The sequence below is a fragment of the Neomonachus schauinslandi genome, chromosome 9, assembly GCF_002201575.2.
Source record: "Neomonachus schauinslandi chromosome 9, ASM220157v2, whole genome shotgun sequence".
NCBI lineage: Eukaryota > Metazoa > Chordata > Mammalia > Carnivora > Phocidae > Neomonachus > Neomonachus schauinslandi.
This window is the reverse complement of record NC_058411.1, coordinates 50365592-50385199: the sequence shown is the minus strand read 5'-3', so window position 1 is coordinate 50385199 and position 19608 is coordinate 50365592. Positions and strand designations below refer to the sequence as shown.

The 19608-nt window shown below is 34.9% G+C and overlaps 1 protein-coding gene across 1 annotated transcript in view; it reads right to left on the bottom strand.

Moving 5' to 3' along the window:
- MDGA2 (MAM domain containing glycosylphosphatidylinositol anchor 2) overlaps positions 1-19608 on the bottom strand; it is an 802844-nt gene that overhangs the window by 258167 nt on the left and 525069 nt on the right. Inside the window, exon 6 of the mRNA XM_021701373.2 lies at positions 1164-1433. Within this exon, the coding sequence (XP_021557048.2) occupies positions 1164-1433 (270 nt within the window). The remainder of the gene's footprint in view (positions 1-1163; positions 1434-19608) is intronic.

Sequence of the window (19608 nt, the reverse complement as noted above, 5' to 3'; positions counted from 1 at the left end):
TTGATTTATATCTAACACCTTGCAATATTTTGAATATAGTATGCTTTTGGTTAAGTAGCATATTTCTAAGAGTTTGGATAATAACAGATAACAAAACCACCATAATTCATGTTCACAAAATCACAAATGTTAATCTCAATACACTCAATATGTTTTGCTTCCATTATAATCCTCCATCATGAGAAATTTTCTTTTGCTTGTGAGAAGAGTGGGGGATCTAAGTATCTATTTTAAATTTAGAGCCATTGGTGTCCAGCCTCCATCCCCAACACAGGACCATGCCAGGTGAAGTGAGACATGAAGAAACACAACCTCCTTGCACCATAACTTACATCCTCCAAACTGGGGGGATAACATCTCCTCTAAGATGTGGTACCAGCTCACCAGGTGGCAGCAGCCATACTAGAACATCAGGGCTACCATTGACCTAGTGACTCACCTTTTATGTCAATTCCTCAAATACACTTTGTCTTTTATGATCTCTGACTTTTCCACGTCTTTCCCTAATCTCAGTCTGTTAAAACTCTACCCAGCCTATAGAACCTGATGTAAATGTCACTAGATATTTCCTAATAACCTCAGCCAGAAGTTACTGTAATTTTTTATATGTCTATAGCTTTTCCTTATGCCTCCCAAACACTGTATCATAGGGCTATTAATTGAGATATTTTATTTTCACTGATAGTATAATCCGTGAGTACAAGGTAATATTTTATAGATCTCTATATAATCCCACAATTTAGAGCTCTGCTTCTAATAGGGACTCAATAAATGTTTATTAAATATTAAATTGATACATTTGCTAAATTCCTAAACTAATACACAATCTGTATAATAATGTTTAATGCTCTCTGCCATATTTGCATTTTAATGATTTTTTTTTTACTAAGAACATATAAAAACTATTCAATGGAACAGTTTCATAGTATCATTAAGAATATGTTACGAAAACTATCCAATGCAAATATAAAGCATGATTATTAAGATTCAGAAATCTTAGTTTCCATTTATAATTAGACATCATTCATCAATTATAAATAATTTTCTACGTATGTTAGACATGTATGCAATATTTGAGGAAATGTTTTTATATTCAAAATTGTTTTGCGATAGCCTGGTTAATCCCAGAAATCTATGTGGTAACATTCTCTAGGCCAACTTACCTCTCACAATTATGTTGGTGGACTTTTTTGCAGGGTTTCCCACATTATTATTGGCGATGCAGCTGTAAGTACCAGCATCTTCTGAGGTGATGGCAGGTATGGTCAACGTTCCTCCATTTAAAACAGTCTTTTCAGGCAGAGTCCCAAAGGACCTGACCCAGGTGAGAGTGGGTGCAGGCTCTCCTCCTGTCGTAACACATACTAATGTTATGGCCTCTCCAGGATTTACAACTATAGGGTCATCCACCAAGAGTTTAATTGACGGAGATGCTAAAAGACATAAACAGAAGAAAAACATGTACTATTTAGATCTGTTACAAGTGGAATTCCACAGCATGCTTTATATTTATTCAAACAATTAAAATGGCATATTCTTTTCCTTTGCCAAGATCTTATTGTATTAATCAAGTTTAAACCACATATAATGGTTACATACATTAATTACATGGTATAAGCCTGTAGAAGTGTATTAAGAATCTTACACATAGAGAGAGAGGAATCAAAATTTGTGTATTCTGAGATTATTGTTCCAAAATCAGAATGACAAGAAGGATTAAAGTTTTTAAACAAAAATCCCTTTCTCTTTGAATGCTGACAATCACCATTTGTTTCTGTCCTTCCAGGTATAAATATTGCATCTGTTTAGTCCTTGTATTTTCATGGTGGAGATTGTCAATTATTTAATTTTGGATCATTCGGAGGTGAAATGATACATTTTTGTACCTGGACACAACTGAGTAAGAGATAAAGGCATAGATCATTCCAGTCTTTTACCAAGCAGTGGGCCTTGTTTTTTATCTTGAAAGGAATAAAAAAATCATGTAATTCTAATGCAGTCTCCATACTTCACCTCTCACCTCTCCATTCACAAAAGGTCTAGACAGTGAGTTCTCATCACCACTGCTTTAAAACAAACAAACAAATGAGAGCTCAAACATAGTCACCAAACTGTGCCTCCTACCACTCGAATGTTTAGTTTATAATAATCTCCCCAGTGAAAATAAGTCATTTGCAATCTTTCAGGTTAAAAAATACAAAGATAAAATATCCATTCAAAAAAAATGCTGTGTTAGACTTTTCATCAAACACTCAAAATAGAAACAGCACAAAAATATGTATGTTCACATACAGCACTTCTTTTCTGCTTACATTGCAGTGCTGGCCTACAACAATGCATCCCTAAAGAAAAACAGGGGGGATGCAGTATGCTGGTGTTTGATCTCACATATTCAGAGATATTTTATGCCAAAGTCAAAACTGTATTGTATGAAATCAATCCATATTAGAAACACTTAACGTGTTCAATTGTACTGTGTGATTTTTTCGCTATTAACTTCAGTTTAGACTTGGAGAGTGTTTTTCTCAGAATAAAAGGTAAATTCTTGTGTGGTCTAATATTTGTCTTCCTTGTTAAAACAAAACAAAACAAAACAGAGGAGAGCAAGAAAACAATTCCCTGTTATTATCATGGTTCTGTGGGATAGACACAGTTTGCCTGGATGACATTTTTAAACATAATTTTTGCATGTTGGTCCTTCTAACATCATTTTAAGTAATATGGAAGTTTTCAAAGTATCTTAATAGCCCTTGTGAGGTGTTGACTTTAAATTATAAAGATTTATGACTAAAATTAGAAAATGTACATAGTGAAAAGAATATGCAAAAGGCACTCATTTAGTAGAAAAGAAAATTCTCTGAAGAGTTAAGGTTGTTAAGCTGACAAGAGATATTACTATTTAAACATTTCAAAAATAGATACTATATTTAATTATTGATATATTGCCATGAAGAAGTAAAAGAAATCCCTATAGCCCAATTGAGCCTAATTTATACTATAAATTGTATAATCTTACAAAGGTGTTCAGTTAAAATATAATTCTAGAGGGCGCCTGGGTGGCTCAGTTGTTTAAGCGACTGCCTTCGGCTCAGGTCATGATCCTGGAGTCCTGGGATCGAGTCCCGCATCGGGCTCCCTGCTCAGCGGGGAGTCTGCTTCTCCCTCTGACTCTCCCCCTCTCATGCTCTCTATCACTATCTCTCTCAATAAATAAATAAATATCTTAAAAAAAAAAGTAATTTAAAAAAATATATATAATTCTAGAGATTCCAACTTTTGTATCATATTAACAAAGTTCATTTGTTTTACATCATATTGTAGTAAAATTAAAAGTCCCAAGGCTTAGGGGCCATTAATAGCATATGTTTGGACTATGGAAACATACAATGGTTACATTATCTCATGAAATATTTGCCTCTGAAATTGACTTGTACAAAGATGATTTGTTTTTCTTTCTTTTTTCTTTTAAAAGATTTTATTTATTTATTTGACAGAGAGAGACAGCGAGAGAGGGAACACAAGCAGGGGGAGTGGGAGAGGGAGAAGCAGGCTTCCCGCCAAGCAGGGAGCCCTATGCGGGGCTCAATCCCAAGACCCTGGGATCATGACCTGAGCCGAAGGCAGACGCTTAACAACTGAGCCACCCAGGCGCCCGATGATTTGTTTTTCTATCAGACAGACAAATTTAAAGAAAAAAAGCTCAAGAAAATTCCAAACTTCAAAAAACAATACATACATAACAAGACCATTGTTTTACCTGTAATGCACTATGCAGAACTGTATTCACAATCGTATTTTAAAAAATCCTCTCTTTTCCAAAACTGAATTGAAAAAAGAATATTGTCCAACCATGTTTTGTTGAGGATGGCATTCATTTTTCTAATTATCCCTGATATTAAAAATACCCCAGGAGCACCTGGGTGGCTTAGAAAGTTAAGTGCCTGACTTGATTTTCGTTCAGATTATGATCTCAGGGTAGTGAAATCGAGCCCTGCACTGGGCTCTGTGCTGGGTGTGGAGATTGCTTGAGATTCTCTCTCTCCCTTGCCTTCTGCCCCTCCCCTGGACCTGTTCTCTCTAATTCAACATTCTCATAGGGCTTTTCAAAGCTCATGAGCAAAAAAGTATTATACCTATTTCATCATCTACCTCGCAAATGTTATTTTTTCACTGTGTCCTTAAACTGTCCAACCATCCTGAATTTGCATTATAAGCTTCATCTTTAGCACTTATATAGCTGTACAGGAAATGAGAAAGAGAAATCTCATTACATTAAATCATGTAGGTAGCTGAATGTTCAGTAAATGCCTATAGCATGTGTTGGTCAGACTACCCCATCACTATATCAGTATAAACATGTAAGACCACACAGCTCATCAGTTTCCTTCTTATTATGAGAAAAACGCAGTGTCCTAAACCATACTGTAAGATTTAGACATCCATACATTCTTCACAACAACATGTGAGAGAGATTATTATTTTACATTCATTGTTAAGTGATAAAAAAATTAAACATGAAGGTTGAAAAGGGGAATGATATCATTTTGAGGAATTCTGTTTAAAACAATGCTCCAGGATATGGCAGTATTTAAAACAATATTCATAAACAATCTCTAATTCAAGAGAGAGGCTTTGCTACAGATATTGAAACCAACATGCATTTTTCACCATGTTAATATTCACAGACTGGATATTTCTGGAAATGACTGAAAAGACAGAGTAAGTGTGCTTCTTCAGGGAAATTTACAGAAAAGTCTCCTAGAAGAGACCTAGTTCATAATATCAGGGTTCCAAACCAGGTTGGCACAACATCTTTTGTTATTATCATTGTTGTTGTTGTTGCTGTTGTTAGGAAGGAATGTTTTTAAGTGTGTTGCTTATTTTCCCTAGCACAACAAATTTCAATACACTCGTTCATTAAGTATTTATTGACTACCTACGATGTATTTAGTCCCTGTGATAGGCACTTGAGGTCTACTGGTGAAAAAAACAGTCAATGAATCACTGCACTCAGCAGCTCACATCCTAGCAGGAAGAGAACTAGCCCTTTCCCTATGACTCTCATTGTCTTAAGTGACTTCATATATTTACATCACCTGCCTGTTCTCTGAAGTTATGTGCATTTATGATCCCTGATCAAGATGCTTATGCAACATGAGCAAAATTAGTAAGGAAATTTGCCAAAAGATATTCATTACAAAATGAAACTTTACAAAATAGAACAAGTGTCATTTACATTGGAATCTAATCATGGAACAAGATAAACGGAAAAATTAGAAATGGAACTTGTGTTCTAAGGTGAACAAAAGACGATAAAATCAGAAGCTTTATTTCAGTCAATAAACTATGTCAATAGTTGGGATACTAATACTTAATGGCCTTAAATGTCTTCATAAACATTGGGAAACATGATGAAAAAGAACTTTAAAACCACATATATCTCTCGCCTTTGGTTAACAAACCCTAACTATTCTTGCCAAAATGTGAAATCTTGGCAAAATTTGGTCTCATTCAAGTTTACAAGAATCAGAGCATTCATCTGCTGCTGCAGCAGGACCCTAGAGGGTCATCCTTCATGGAGAGAAATCCAAGCTAAAAAACACTTCCAACTAAGGAAATTGTTGTCCACAGAATTTTCCTGTTCTTTATAGAAGATACCAGGGGCTTAAGAATAGTGCCAGTTTTAAGAGATGTCCTCTTCACAAGATCAGTGGAGCATGAATTCACTATACCTGCTGCCTGCAATTCTCTTCCAGTGCTTATCTACCTGGTAAACCAGTGGTCAGGTATTTTACCATGCTCAAATGTCAGTATCAATTCCTCACTGGATTCCTAGTTTTTTGCCTAAGCCAAATGAGTTACTTCCCTTTGTATGACCATAGCTGTTTATAGTAACCACCCTTCATGCCCCACTATGACAATTAGAGCTTTTACCCCTACCCTTTCACTGTTAGATATTTAGGAATATCAGGGTGAAAAGGGTGATGTTTTTCATGTTTGTACCAACAGCAACCAGAAAAGGATCTCACAAAGAATTAAGTGCTCACTAATGTCTCATTAAATAAAAGAATGTTGAATTTAATGATCAGAGAACAAGATGCTCAACATCACTAATTGTCAGGGAAATCCAAATCTAAACCACAAGAAAATATCATATCACACCTGTCACGAGCGCAAAAAAAAAAGAGAAAAAGACAAGGAATAACAAGTGTTTTCGATGATCTGGAGGAAGTGGAACTCTCATATTACTGTTGGTGGGATTAAAAATTGGTACAGCTCCTATGGAAAACAGTATGGATGTTCCTCAAAAAACTAAAAATATAAATACCATATAATCCAATAATCCCACTATTAGGTATTTATCCAAAAAGAGTGAGAACACGAATTTACATATGCACCCCTATGTTTATGGCAGCATTATTTACAACAGCCAAGATATGGAAGCTACCTGTATCCATCACTAGACAAATGGATGAGGAAGGGGTAATATTAATGGAATATTACACAGTCATAAAAAGGATGGGACTGTACCATTTGAAACAACATAGATGCATCTAGAGGGTATTATGCAAAGTGAAATAAGTCAGACTGAGAAAGACAAATACCACATGATTTCACTCCTATGTGGAATCTACAAACAAAACAAAAACCGAATGAATAAAAAAACAAAAAAGCAGAATCACACCCAAAATACAGAGACTAAACCGATGGTTGCCAGAGGAGAGGTGGGTGGAAGTATGGGCAAAATGGGTGACAGGAAGCAGAAGATACGGGCTTCCAGTTATGGAATGAATAAGTCACAGGAATAAGAGGCACAGAACAAGGAATATAGTCAGTGATATTATAATAGCGATGTATGATAACAGATGGTAGCTACGTTTGTGGTAACATATAAATTTGTCAAATCATTATGTTGTACACCTGAAACTATGGTGACATTGTATGTCAACTATATTCAAATAAAAATAACTATAAAAAATAAAGATAAGAGAACAAAAACTTCACTTAAGCCCCAACTATTCATTATAAACTTAACCAAAAAAATAATAATAATAATATCGTGAAAGAAGGTGACATATGACTCAGGATCTCATGACTCATTCATTGAAAAATACTAGTTATAAAGACCTGCCTGTTCTTTCATTGTTCAATCCATCTAAACCGAACCATGCTTTATATTACTAACAAGGTGATGACAAGGAATTTCTCTATCAAAATTTAGTATACCACTAATATAAAATGAATATAGCATATTATTTATACTTTTTTATATTTAACTCTTTGCTCAGTTATGACACATACATTACTATTAATAAACTATATGATTAATCTAAATTATATCCCTAAAACTAAAATAAAGGGAGCATGGCCTTTGTCATAAGAGGACAGTAGGTAGATAATTCAATAGGGGCTTAAAAAAATCAGTCAGGATTGGGGCGCCTGGGTGGCTCAGCCGTTAAGCGTCTGCCTTCGGCTCAGGTCATGATCCCAGGGTCCTGGGATCGAGCCCCACATCGGACTCCCTGCTCCATGGGAAGCCTGCTTCTCCCTCTCTCACTCCCCCCGCTTGTGTTCCCTCTCTCGCTGTGTCTCTCTCTGTCGAATAAATAAATAAAATCTTAAAAAAAAAAAAACAGCCAGGATTAAGGCTTTTCTGTAAGAGTGATATAGTGTAGCATCAGAAAAGATAAAGACATCACCTTCAACACCATCTGGTGTGGGTCTCACAGCTATACTACTGAAGCCTCACCAGAGCAGGAAAGCAAACAAAACAATAATTCTGTTCTGTCTGCCATAGCTGCTGAAATGGGGGCAGCTGGTGTTTCTATAATCAGTAATATAACACAGAGGGATCCATGCAAAAAGGCACTCTCTTATTGGTTGTTCTCTTGCTGATCTGATAAAGATTAATTTTTTTTTCTTTTTATTACCCAGCCTGAGGACACTGTATTATAGTGCTCTATTTTGAATCCTTTTATGATTCTATAACTTTATTCTCTAGCCATTTTGGCTAAGATTGGCTTATAGCTAAACTTAAAGAATAATGCTGAATAGATTTAACTCTGCTAGGCCTCTGTTTGCCCCTCTAAACATCCAGAGAATTATCTTAAATAATTCCTAAAGGACTGCCTAAACCAAATTTCTATCTTGATTAGGAAAACACCTGGGCATATAGTCTCCTAACCTTATGATACATCTTATTCGGGTTACTCAAATGACTAAATCGGCTCCAAGATACAGCAAAGATCAGATAGAGACAATTACAATCTTTAATATGTGCCAGACCCTCTTCAAAAACCTTTACATATATTGACTCATTTAATTGTATGAGATAAGTATGATTATTATCCATTTTAGTTATTACCAATCTGGGAAACAGTTTAGATAATTTGCCCAAGATCACACAGGTAGTGAACGGTGGAGCTGGGATTCTAATTTAGGCAGTCTGGCTTGAGATGAATATAAATCATTGTAGATAAACTCCAGAGTGAAATAAATAAAGTTGATAATTTCTAAGTTCTAACTGAATTCTTGATGGTACTTATTCCAGAATAAGACTTACTGCTGCCTCTCTAACAGAAAGAAGAGGTGATATTAGTATTATCCATTATTACATTATAAAAACATGGGCAGGGCAAAAACAAATGTGGTTTGCAGTCAAGACTTCCAGAAATTGTCTACCACTCAGGATATAGGGCAAAAGGGACTTGTGAACCACCTAAGACATAATTAAAAAGCCTGAATTGTGAAATGTCTTTGGAAAAGGCTCTTAGGCCATTGCTCAGGGTGTGTTCACTCCTAACTTACACATAACCTAATGGAATCAGCTATTTAAATTCTCAGACTTCAAGAGGTTAGGAGGAGGAACTTAAACACAGGCTTCTTGAGACAGGAAAATGCAGAAAGACAGTGACAGTTGACAATCTGTCAGTAAGAAAAGAGAAAGAGAAACAAGTGCATTATTACATGGCATAGTAAGTGTGGTCACAAAGAAAAACCAAGCCTCCACTTATTTCAACTACTGTTCCCAAAATGCCTGGAAAGGAAGGTATAATTTTAAAAGGCAAGAAAAGAAGTAATACATCCATATATTTAGATGTTAGTAATAAGGTGCAGAGAGAGAGAGAAATATTTTTGCTGATGCTTTTAAAGTTTGCTATGAAATACTACTTTGTGAAAGACAAATGTGGTCATATTTTGCTGAATATAGTAGACCAAAGGTCAATAAAAAAATCAAATCATGCAAATCATACATACATTCATACTTAACACACCTGAGCATTAAAACAGTTATTTACTTTGGATTCTAGAAGTGGTTTTACAAAATAGAATGTCATATCTTGAATGCCTGAATTGGGTCACAACCCAGATTAGTAGTCTCATGAGTTCCTCAGCCCTTTAGCACATATGTTTCCAACCTCACAGCTGGGATTTCTGCTCTAGCCTCCAATGGACATGTGTGCATTCGAAAATGCTGGAATTAGGCATCTAATTCTAGTAGGTGAGGGTGCCTTTTATTAAGAACTGCCCTGGGAAACCCTAGAATTGTGTAGATTTTGTTTTATAAAGGGCTAAATATGTTTTTAGGAGATGTTTCCTTTCAAGTGCAGATGTATTAAGTATTTTTCTTACTATTTTCTTACTATTATGTTTATATAAGTTTATATACTTACATAAATATAAGTAAATATAAGTATTTTTCTTACTATTATATTTAATTATAGTTAATTAAATAAAAAAGGAAAAAGGAAGGCTTAACAAGAATCAGAGCATAATCTGTTAAAAGTAAATGTACTGAAGTAGAGAAATTTGATTTCAAGTTTTGTGTGTGATTAGGAGCCATTTTACAGTACTGAATTACAAAGCCATACAACTGTGGTTTACACTGGAGAAAGTGACGATTTTAAACTATAGACCTTGTAGGTGTCACTATGGTATCATGTTGACATGCTCTAAATAGTAACTGCTGTTTAACACTGTCATTACAGATCTAATTCCAATGAGAGTCAATTCAAGTCTAACCATTAAACTAGCTATACTTCTTATCTTGGGATTTCAGACACTCAGAGAATATTTAAATATATTGCTGCCATGTTCTAGGACAATGCTGCTACATGATAAGGGAGGTATTTATTTTTTGAATAAGATAATACTGTAATGTGTAGAAGAACTAAATAAGCTGCACAAAATGGAATGTTGCTTAAGGAAAGATTAAAAGCCAATAAAACCTTTTTAATACTATTTTAATATGAGAGATAAAACATTGACTGAATCACCTCTGAATTCAATTCCTCTCTACGCATAAGAAATGTACATATGAAATGTCCTACCAATATTTTATTTCTCAAAGCTACTGGAAATAGAGCTTTTACATTTTAGTTCTGATATTTTCACTATAGATTTCAGTAAATCCACATTTTCCCATTTTACATGATTAATATGAGCTGCTGAAATTATCTTTGCAGAGAACACAAATACCATTTGTTTTCAATGTCAAATGATTTTTTTGTTTTTCTTCAAGTTCTTAATATTGATATGTATTGATTTGCCTATTTAGTTCTTCAGCAACTTGAAAATTAAATCCATATTATATTGACTTTGGATCTGTATACCTATAATCATGCTTTCTAAACCTATATTCATATTTAACATTTTGCCTAAACACACAAAACAATGTTTAGCATGCAGACCACTGTATATTCAGTGAATTTTCAGGTTCCTTGAAAAATGGAATCATATTTTTGTATGGTCCACAGAGTCATAATACTATATGGATATCACACCAGATTGCTTTTTACTTATAGTTCCAAAATGAAAAAGACATGAATATTACAATTTTTATCAGATTGATCTAGAGGTAAAGTTGAAAGACAATATGTAATGAGGCAGGACTAGAGTTATTAAGTATTTCTGATCAACACCAAGAGAATTAGAAAGATATAGAGAATCAAAATTTATCCTCTTTTCCCCCTTTTTGTTCCCTTTGAGTAAGTGTCTTAGTAGATTTAATCCCAGAGAAATTTAACAAGAACCCTTATTACACTGCTCATTTTCCCAGTAGTTTTGTTCATTTATTTCCCGTTGTGCCTATTTTTTTCCTCATTGCTTTGGAAATATATTTTGAAATTTGCATTTAATATGGGACAATAATTTTGAAGGAATTTCTTACCTATTGTTACCTGTTGAGTCAAACTATCTAAAATTGCCTACATTTCACCATGTTAGAACTGAAGACTTCTCAGTAAAACAAAGCAAAATAGGGTTGCTGGATTTTGCTAAAGAGACAGAACACTACTTAGTAGTGCTTTCCTTGGCTGACTTAAAATCCTGCCTCTTGCTTGGTTGAGCACCATGTTGCAGTGCCAAGCCAAAGTGAAAACTTAAAGAGTAGCTTCATACAACTGTCACATCTTTTTATGTCAAAAACTTTATATCTGGTTTCTTGATAACATCTATTCTTGCCAAATCAGGATATTAGGTTCCATTAATAAAACAAGAGGCCAAGGCCATCATCAATAAATTCCTATTATACAATGTGTCTATCAGAAATCAACACTGCTGACTTTACTACACATTCACTGGATTAGTGTGTGATTGAAAGATGCAGTCAATAAAATGCTCAAGTGGTACAATACAGCAACTAAAGCAGAGTGACTAAAAGGAGCTTCCAGAAAGAAATACTGTTCAAAACATAAACCAAAGCATATTATTAAACAATTGGACATACCTATTTTCTATGGGAATAGAACAGTAGCAAATAAATCAACAGAAGTATGTCACTATTAGAAAAAATAGTGGATCTTAAAATAGATGAAATTGACGGAACAGCTGAGATCTTTGTGATGCTTTGGAAATAACTGCCACAATAGCAAAAAAAAAGTACATGTTATGTCTGGACTTACAATCAAAAGATTGATGTTAATGCACTTCTGATACTCAGCTTGTCTATTATTTCCCATTTACCAGTCTCCTCTCAGCTTGAGTCTCTGTAACAATACACTAGGGACCCTACTTCTGTATAAACTAATACAGGGTCACTCTCTTTCTCTCTCGCTTTTTCAGGTTTAATTAAAAGTCTTAATAAACCAATGTGAACCTTTTAAATTATGGCTAGTCGTCATTCCTGTGACTCTATGATAGTAAAAGTGACCACAAGGCTACAATTTAGCCACAACACCGAGCCTTAAATCCTATGAGCAGGGGCGCCTGGGTGGCTCAAATGGTTAAAGCATCTGCCTTCGGCTCAGGTCATGATCCCAGGGTCCTGGGATCGAGTCCCACATCGGGCTCCCTGCTCGGCAGGAAGCCTACTTCTCCCTCTCCCACTCCCCCTGCTTGTGTTCCTGCTCTCGCTATCTCTCTCTCTGTCAAATAAATAAATCTTTAAAAAAAAAAAAAAAGTCCTATGAGTAATGTGGCTAATCTCATTTAAACTTCCCAAAATGTATAGCTAAGTAAAAATGAAATTGATACTTTTAAATGCCTTAGAGTTTGAAGGAGAACAGTAGCCAGGGATGCATCCTCTCTTGAGGGGCATTAAAGCCTCCCTGTCAGTGAATTTTTTAAATTTTGTACAAGCGATATTAAAAGCACAATATTTACAAAGCTTCCCTCAAATAGGTGCATTAGGTTCAGAGATTATTTATTAGCTTCACTTTTTCCTGAATAGCAATGTAAACCCCATATATAAAAGGACAACAGCACAATGAGGTATTAATATTCTGAAGTTGTGTAAGCCTGAACCTTTCTTGCATGGACTTTGGGGCCCAAGAGTATCTCTGTGTGTAGAGACTGCATCTACTTCTTTGCAGCTACATTTCATTTAAATTTTTACTGTTGTTGATGTTATCTTGCTAAATAAAAATGGAATTTTAGAGTGAATGTTGTCTTCTCGTCCACCTGAAACCCACCTCAGAGCACATTACCAACATGATTGAGCAAAAAAGCAAGTGCAGAGTTGAAGGAATTGTTCAGAGTGCTGCAGAGTGGGGAGGGAGAGCCAGGATCTACACCTAGGTCTTCTCACTGAAGTTTCTCTATATACAGTTGCTTAAAGCTGTATTGCTTAGAGCTTAATAATGCTCCATCATTAACAACTGTCATGAAGACTAGTATCCTATACAGAGGTAGGCTGCATATTGAATTACATCATTGGTTTTCCTGGGATTAAAGGATTTTTCAGGATTAGGACTTCAACTGAGTCTAGGACAAACAAGGATGGTTGGCAACCTTAAAGATGACTACTTGATATAATCAATTCTAGGATTAAGATGAATAAATAATGGGATAAGGTACATGCACTAATGGAAATTATTATATCTTCATCATGAGAGTCAATGACTTGTAAATTCAAAATTTTCAGTAAATGATCATGGAGGTATTCTGTATCATAAGCTATGAGTGTCAAACTCAAAAACCATGAAACAAGTCTAAAATGCATATCTAGCAATTTAATTAGTATTTATAATAATGTTAATTTTAGGCAGTTTCACTAGAACAATAGAATCTTAAAAAGTACTAAGACATGGTCTACAAATCCATAATCTAGAAGCAATTTAAAATAAAAAATTAATTATTCTCAGGGATTTAAAAATCCTCTTACTTCGTTTTAGCATATCTTCACTCAATTTGCTGAAAGAAATATTATAAAACACATGACTTGAACTTTTGTATTCTTATGAGTAATTTTTAAATTGTTCAAGTTAATTACAGTTTAACAGCATATGAAGAATAGCAACTACTTAAAGTTAGAAAAATGTTACCAATGAATTATTCTAGATATTTCCTAAAACACAAACTATTTGATATGCTCCAAAGTATTTGTTTTAAGTTGTGAGATAGCATATCAATAATTTACATGCCTTTCAATGAATATGATAGCATTTCCTTTCATTTGACTAAAAGTGTTTTTTTTTTTATTCTTGTTCTATTTTTAGATACCTACTGTGTCTGGGTTATGATGCCTTCTGGGAGAGTTGCTAGTTTATGAGGAGTATTTTATATAAGAACTCATAGACCCAGAATAACTGGCTATAACTAACCTGAAAAATGCATCGCTAGGACAACAAAATAAGCAGGTGTAGGGAGATCTCAGCAACATGCAAACTTCCTGTTACTATGGTAATAGGATTTTGGAAAATCTGGGTCACCTTGTTGCTCTGGAAACAGTCTCAGGAAGACCAAAGTTGAAATCCCATAATGACCACTGCTTCTATCCCTGGATTCACTGCTTACTCATCACCTGTATTTTCACATTTCTGAAGATACATTAATGAGAATAGGGCATATATAAGTTTGATTACCTTAGGAAAAGATGAGCGCTCAGATTAAGAATCTGCTGCATATCAACCCTATTGCAAGCTTTTTCAATTTCCCTCACATACCATTATCAATTTCACAAAATAATATTTTATTTCTGTTAAACATTTTTGCCAATAATAGTTTAGACAGAAATATACCAGAATATCTATTCATTTCTATAGATTTTTCTGAGAAATATTATTTCATTTATCCAATGATAAAAGCAATTTAGAAAAGATTATGAATTTATTTCAAGATTAGTCATCAATGGTTGAAGCTGTATGTAATATCCTAACAAAAAGTCTAAGATTCTTGTCACCATCTCACCATGATTGCTGATGGTACCATTTTATTCCTTCTTTCTTTATCTAGGTTAACAATCCAATTTTAGCTACTGTATATTATATTTATTATGTGCCAGATACTTCTTTTTAAAAGTTTTTCATTTTATAGCATTTATAGCCTACAAAACCAAATAAGGTTGGACTTTGTGTTATCCCCATTTTAGGGAGGGGAAAAATAAGTTTAGAGAAGCTAAGTAACATCTCCAAGTTCAGAAAACCAGAATCTGAATCTAAGGCTTTTGAATTTCGAAATTCATGCAAAAGAGTTATAGGAAACATCTCATTCTCTAATGACGACACATCAACAATATGTGTGTTCCTTTGGTGCATCTAGTAGTAAATACTGTTTAGAAAATCTAAATTATCTAAGATAAAAAAATCTACTAAGGAATTCATGTTCTCAATATATATTTGTGCATGAAATGATGATTCTTGGATTTTTTCTGTTTTTTTCCTTTTGTTTTGTCTTCTGTTACACATACTAACTTCTCCATCACAAAAATGGAATCAGAAAAAAAATGCATGGGTTCACTGATACATTATTTGTGATCCTATTTCAATATTTTTACCATGCTTTTAAAAATTCATGATAATACTATTACAAAAGTGATTTCTGTCCCTACCTAAAGTTTCATTTACCTTTTATTGTTGCTCCCTTACCATTTCTCCAAAGATAAAAATAATAGGTCCACAAAACACTCTCATTAGAGTTCCCTCTTTGAGATAACACTGAAGAAAGTCTTTTCTCTCTAAATGGTAGATTCATTTTCTTACTTGGATTTAACATATATTATAAGCTTATACATGAAATTTTATTTTATTTATGTTTTTTAAAGATTTTACTTATCTATTTTGAGAGAATGAGCGAGGGGGAGCGGCGGAAGGAGAGGGAGAAGCAGACTCCCCGCTGAGCAGGGAGCCCGATGTGGGACTCGATCCCAGGACCCCGGGATCAGGACCCGAGCCGAAGACAGACACATAACTGACTGAGCCACCCAGGCACCCCAATACCTGAAATGTTAAAAGGAATCCCAAATGGAAAGCCCACCTTTCAGTCATTTGAAGGTATTATGGACTGAGATGTGTGCCCCTAAGATTCACATGTTCAGCCCTAAACCCCAGTGTCACTGTATTTGGAGCTGGGGCCTTTAGGACATAATTAAGGTTAAATGAGGTCAAAGGTGGGACTGTAATCTTATAGGACTTGTGTCCTTATGGGAGGAGGAAGAGACACTAGAGCTCTTGCTCATTCATTCTCTCCCTCTGTGAACCACAGAGGAAAGTCTACAGGGGGAAGATGGCTGTCTACAAGCCAGAAAAGAGAGGCCTCACCAAAACTCTACTCTGACAGCACCCTACTCTTAGACTTCTAGCCTCTAGACTGTGAAAACATAAATTTCTGTTGTTTAAGCCACCCAGTCTGTTATTTTGTTATGGTAGCCCAAGCAAACTAGTCCAAGAAGTCATTGTATTTGCACTATGTATTTCTCACAAACTTAGTCTTTTTTTTTTTTTTTAAGTTATCACTTTTAGTGAAATACCATATCTAAGTTGTAATAAATGATGCTATTGATTGGGTAGATGCAGGGAGATCACCTAAAGGCAAGGCACTGCAATATCCATACAGCTAAGAAAAATGCATGAGGTTAGCCTCTAGATGTATAGCAAAATGTCTACTGCCCCTTCCTTTGCACTTAGACTATCTATGACAATGGGCATGCCATTTTATAAGAGGAAGTTTTTATGTATTTTTATTTCATAGCTACAGCTATTCCTACAAAATTCCTATAAATGAAATATTATTTTATTTCTCACAACACCTACATACATTAGTTAAATTCCCATAAACATAGGAGGAAATTACCATAAATAGATCACCATTTTGCAAAAATTTTATATTGAGGTTTGTTGCAATTGCTGACAATTGCACTGAAAGTGATATTACACTTTCCCTGTGGGTTATATAAAATAAGAATAGACAACAGTTATCGAACATAAGAAACAGAGATGTCTCCTAACCCCTCTAACTTTTTTCATGGTAATTTATTAACATAGATGAAAGGGGGAAAAAAAAGAAAAAGAAAAAGAGAGAGATAGAAGGGAGAAAGAAAGGAAGAGGAGAAAGGGGTATAGGTTTCCCCTATTTATTTGGCCAGTAATAGTTTTGCAATGACTTGGTTCCTAAATGTGATGTGCATTTAAGGAAGACATCTTAATTAAATAATTTTTATAAATGTTAAGTGTGAACCCACTGAATCAAAGGACCTATATAATTAAGTCAAATTAGCCCCACCTGTCCCATTTCTTTTTTTTTTTTTTAAAGATTTTATTTATTTATTTGACAGAGAGAGACACAGCGAGAGAGGGAACACAAGCAGAGGGAGGGGGAGAGGGAGAAGCAGGCTTCCCGCGGAGCAGGGAGCCCGATGCGGGGCTCGATCCCAGGACCCTGAGATCATGACCTGAGCCGAAGGCAGACGCTTAACGACTGAGCCACCCAGGCGCCCCCCATTTCTTTATAGAACACATCATAATCCTCTCAAGCAGTTACAAAATATGTTTTTCATCCTAATATAAGTAACTTACTTAATTCTTATTTGCCTTTGAAATCATGAGACATCAACATATGTAAGTGTTTGAAATATATTAAAATAAATTAAATTTGTCTTATCATAATTTCTATATGCCCTCACATTAGATACACACATAATCTGAGAAATTTTAATATTTAATAGTTACCATAATTATGTTAATTTAAAATATATATCTATATTTATCAATATTCTAAATTTACAAATTTTAGCAGGTTTGTTTTAATGAACTAAGAAAAATATAGCTACATTGAGAATTTATCAATCAAGAGCTAACATTCTTTTTCTTCTAAATGGGAGTAAAAAAATAACCAAAACAACTTTGGACCCTGCTACAACCTAATGACAATAAAGAAATAAACCTAAAGCTTCATGTTTTATAAAATTGTTTAAATTGTCACGATAAGTTCTAAGACAGCTATATTAGGGGTGATAAATAATGACATTTCTGTGACATGAGATTTTTCATAGCACACCAAGTAATCAACAGGGGCTAACAAATGATTGGACATGGTAGACATACAATTACAAGCTCTACTATAATGCCAATTCACGGTAGGAAAGTTAAGAAAACATGTTGTTCATAAATCTACAGATGATACTGCCTTTTAAAATGACACCTGAACATGGCTTCTCTAAGCAGTTGTAAAAAAATAGGCTTTTGTTTTAAAGATTGTATTTATTTATTTGAGAGAGTGAGAAAGAGAGAGCAGAAGTGGAGGGGAGAGGCAGAGGAAGAGGGAGAAGCAGATTTCCCGCTGAGCAGGGAGCCTGACGCAGGGCTGGATCTCTGGACCCTGGGATCATGACCTGAGCCGAAGGCAGATGCTTAACCAACTGAGCCACCCAGGTGCCCCAAAGTAGACTTATTTTTAACGCAAGTGCCAATTCACAAAGAATGGGTTCATGGAAAACATTCTGATAATATAGACAGTATCTGTTTTCCAAAGTAATGATTTATGCTTGTTTAAGGTGTATACATTGTAGGTCATTCCCAGAAAGTCTAATTCAGCAGGTGCAGGAAGGGCCCAGAAAACTGTACTCCATGATGCAACTGTTCTGCTGCAAAAAATTTACAAAACTTTATCCACAGCAGACACTGTTTCTATCTTCATATGCTATGTTATTTGGGCATTGTGCAAATCAGGTCAATAAATTGACTGCATTTAAAATTTTTCATTGACTATAGAACTGTTAAAATAAAATTTTGCTTGTACCAAAAATACATCTGATAGTCAATTATCTCATCTCCATTACAAAAATTATTTCCAAAGTTACCCTCAATATATTAATTAACAGAGAAGAGTAATCAAACATAGTACAATATTTATAATAGAATATTCTCCCCCTCAATACATTCAACATTTTCCTTGACATTTTGCAACCAAGAGTTAAAAACATGGGAATTTTATGTCCTTTAAAGATTCACAAGAATGAAACCATAAAGAGTACTTGTCCCTGGGGCACCTTGGTGGCTCAGTTGGTAAAGTGTCCACTTTGCGCTCAGGTCATGATCCTGGGGTCCTGGGTTTGAGCCCCATGTTGGGCTCCCTGCTCAGTGGAGAGACTGCTTCTCCCTCTCCCTCTGCCAACCACCCCCCCGCCTCATGTTCTCTCTCTAATAAATAAATAAAATCTTTAAAAAAAAATACCCGTCTCTCACACTGATTATGCCAATGGTGACTCCTGATCTTCTTCCAGTGTTAGAAAGCAATGAACTAGCCTGTATGCACTTGTCAGTTTATAAGCCTGTTTGCAGGAAGATGCTGAAAGCTTAATTTATTTCTGGTGTAATTTGAGAGCTACCTCAATGATTTCACCTATTTGAAATGCACCAACTCTTCCAATTTTGAGCACAACCAGATGGGAAAAATGCTGAAGCAAACCTGGTTTGAATGTGTAAACCACATGACAGGTTTGATTATAGTTATTGAAGAGTCAAACAAGGTACTAGTTTATATTTTTTAACCCAATTATTTGCCGTAACTCTAATGTTCATTTTCAATGAACATCAATCTAAAATCTTTATGTGATAATTTATGAAAGAGAATAATAGGTTATTTTGTTAGTTTGGTCTAGATATACAATACTTTAGCCTGAAAAATAAAGAATGGGACAGAAAGCTGAAGAGTTAAACAAAACATTTATATGACAGAGTTCCTGTGCTCTCTCCATAGGACAGGGAGTCAAGTCTGTTTTCTGAGCTGGCAATTGTTAAAAATCACCTCAGAAATAAAGCCACCCAGCTGCTTTATAAGACCTCAGGAATTGGAAAGTCAATCACCTCTCATGGTAATCTCCTCCTTTCAGCTTTAGGTTAAAAAGTCCTTATTTATTCCTAGTAAAACTCTGGCCAAGATTTAGGTTCATTT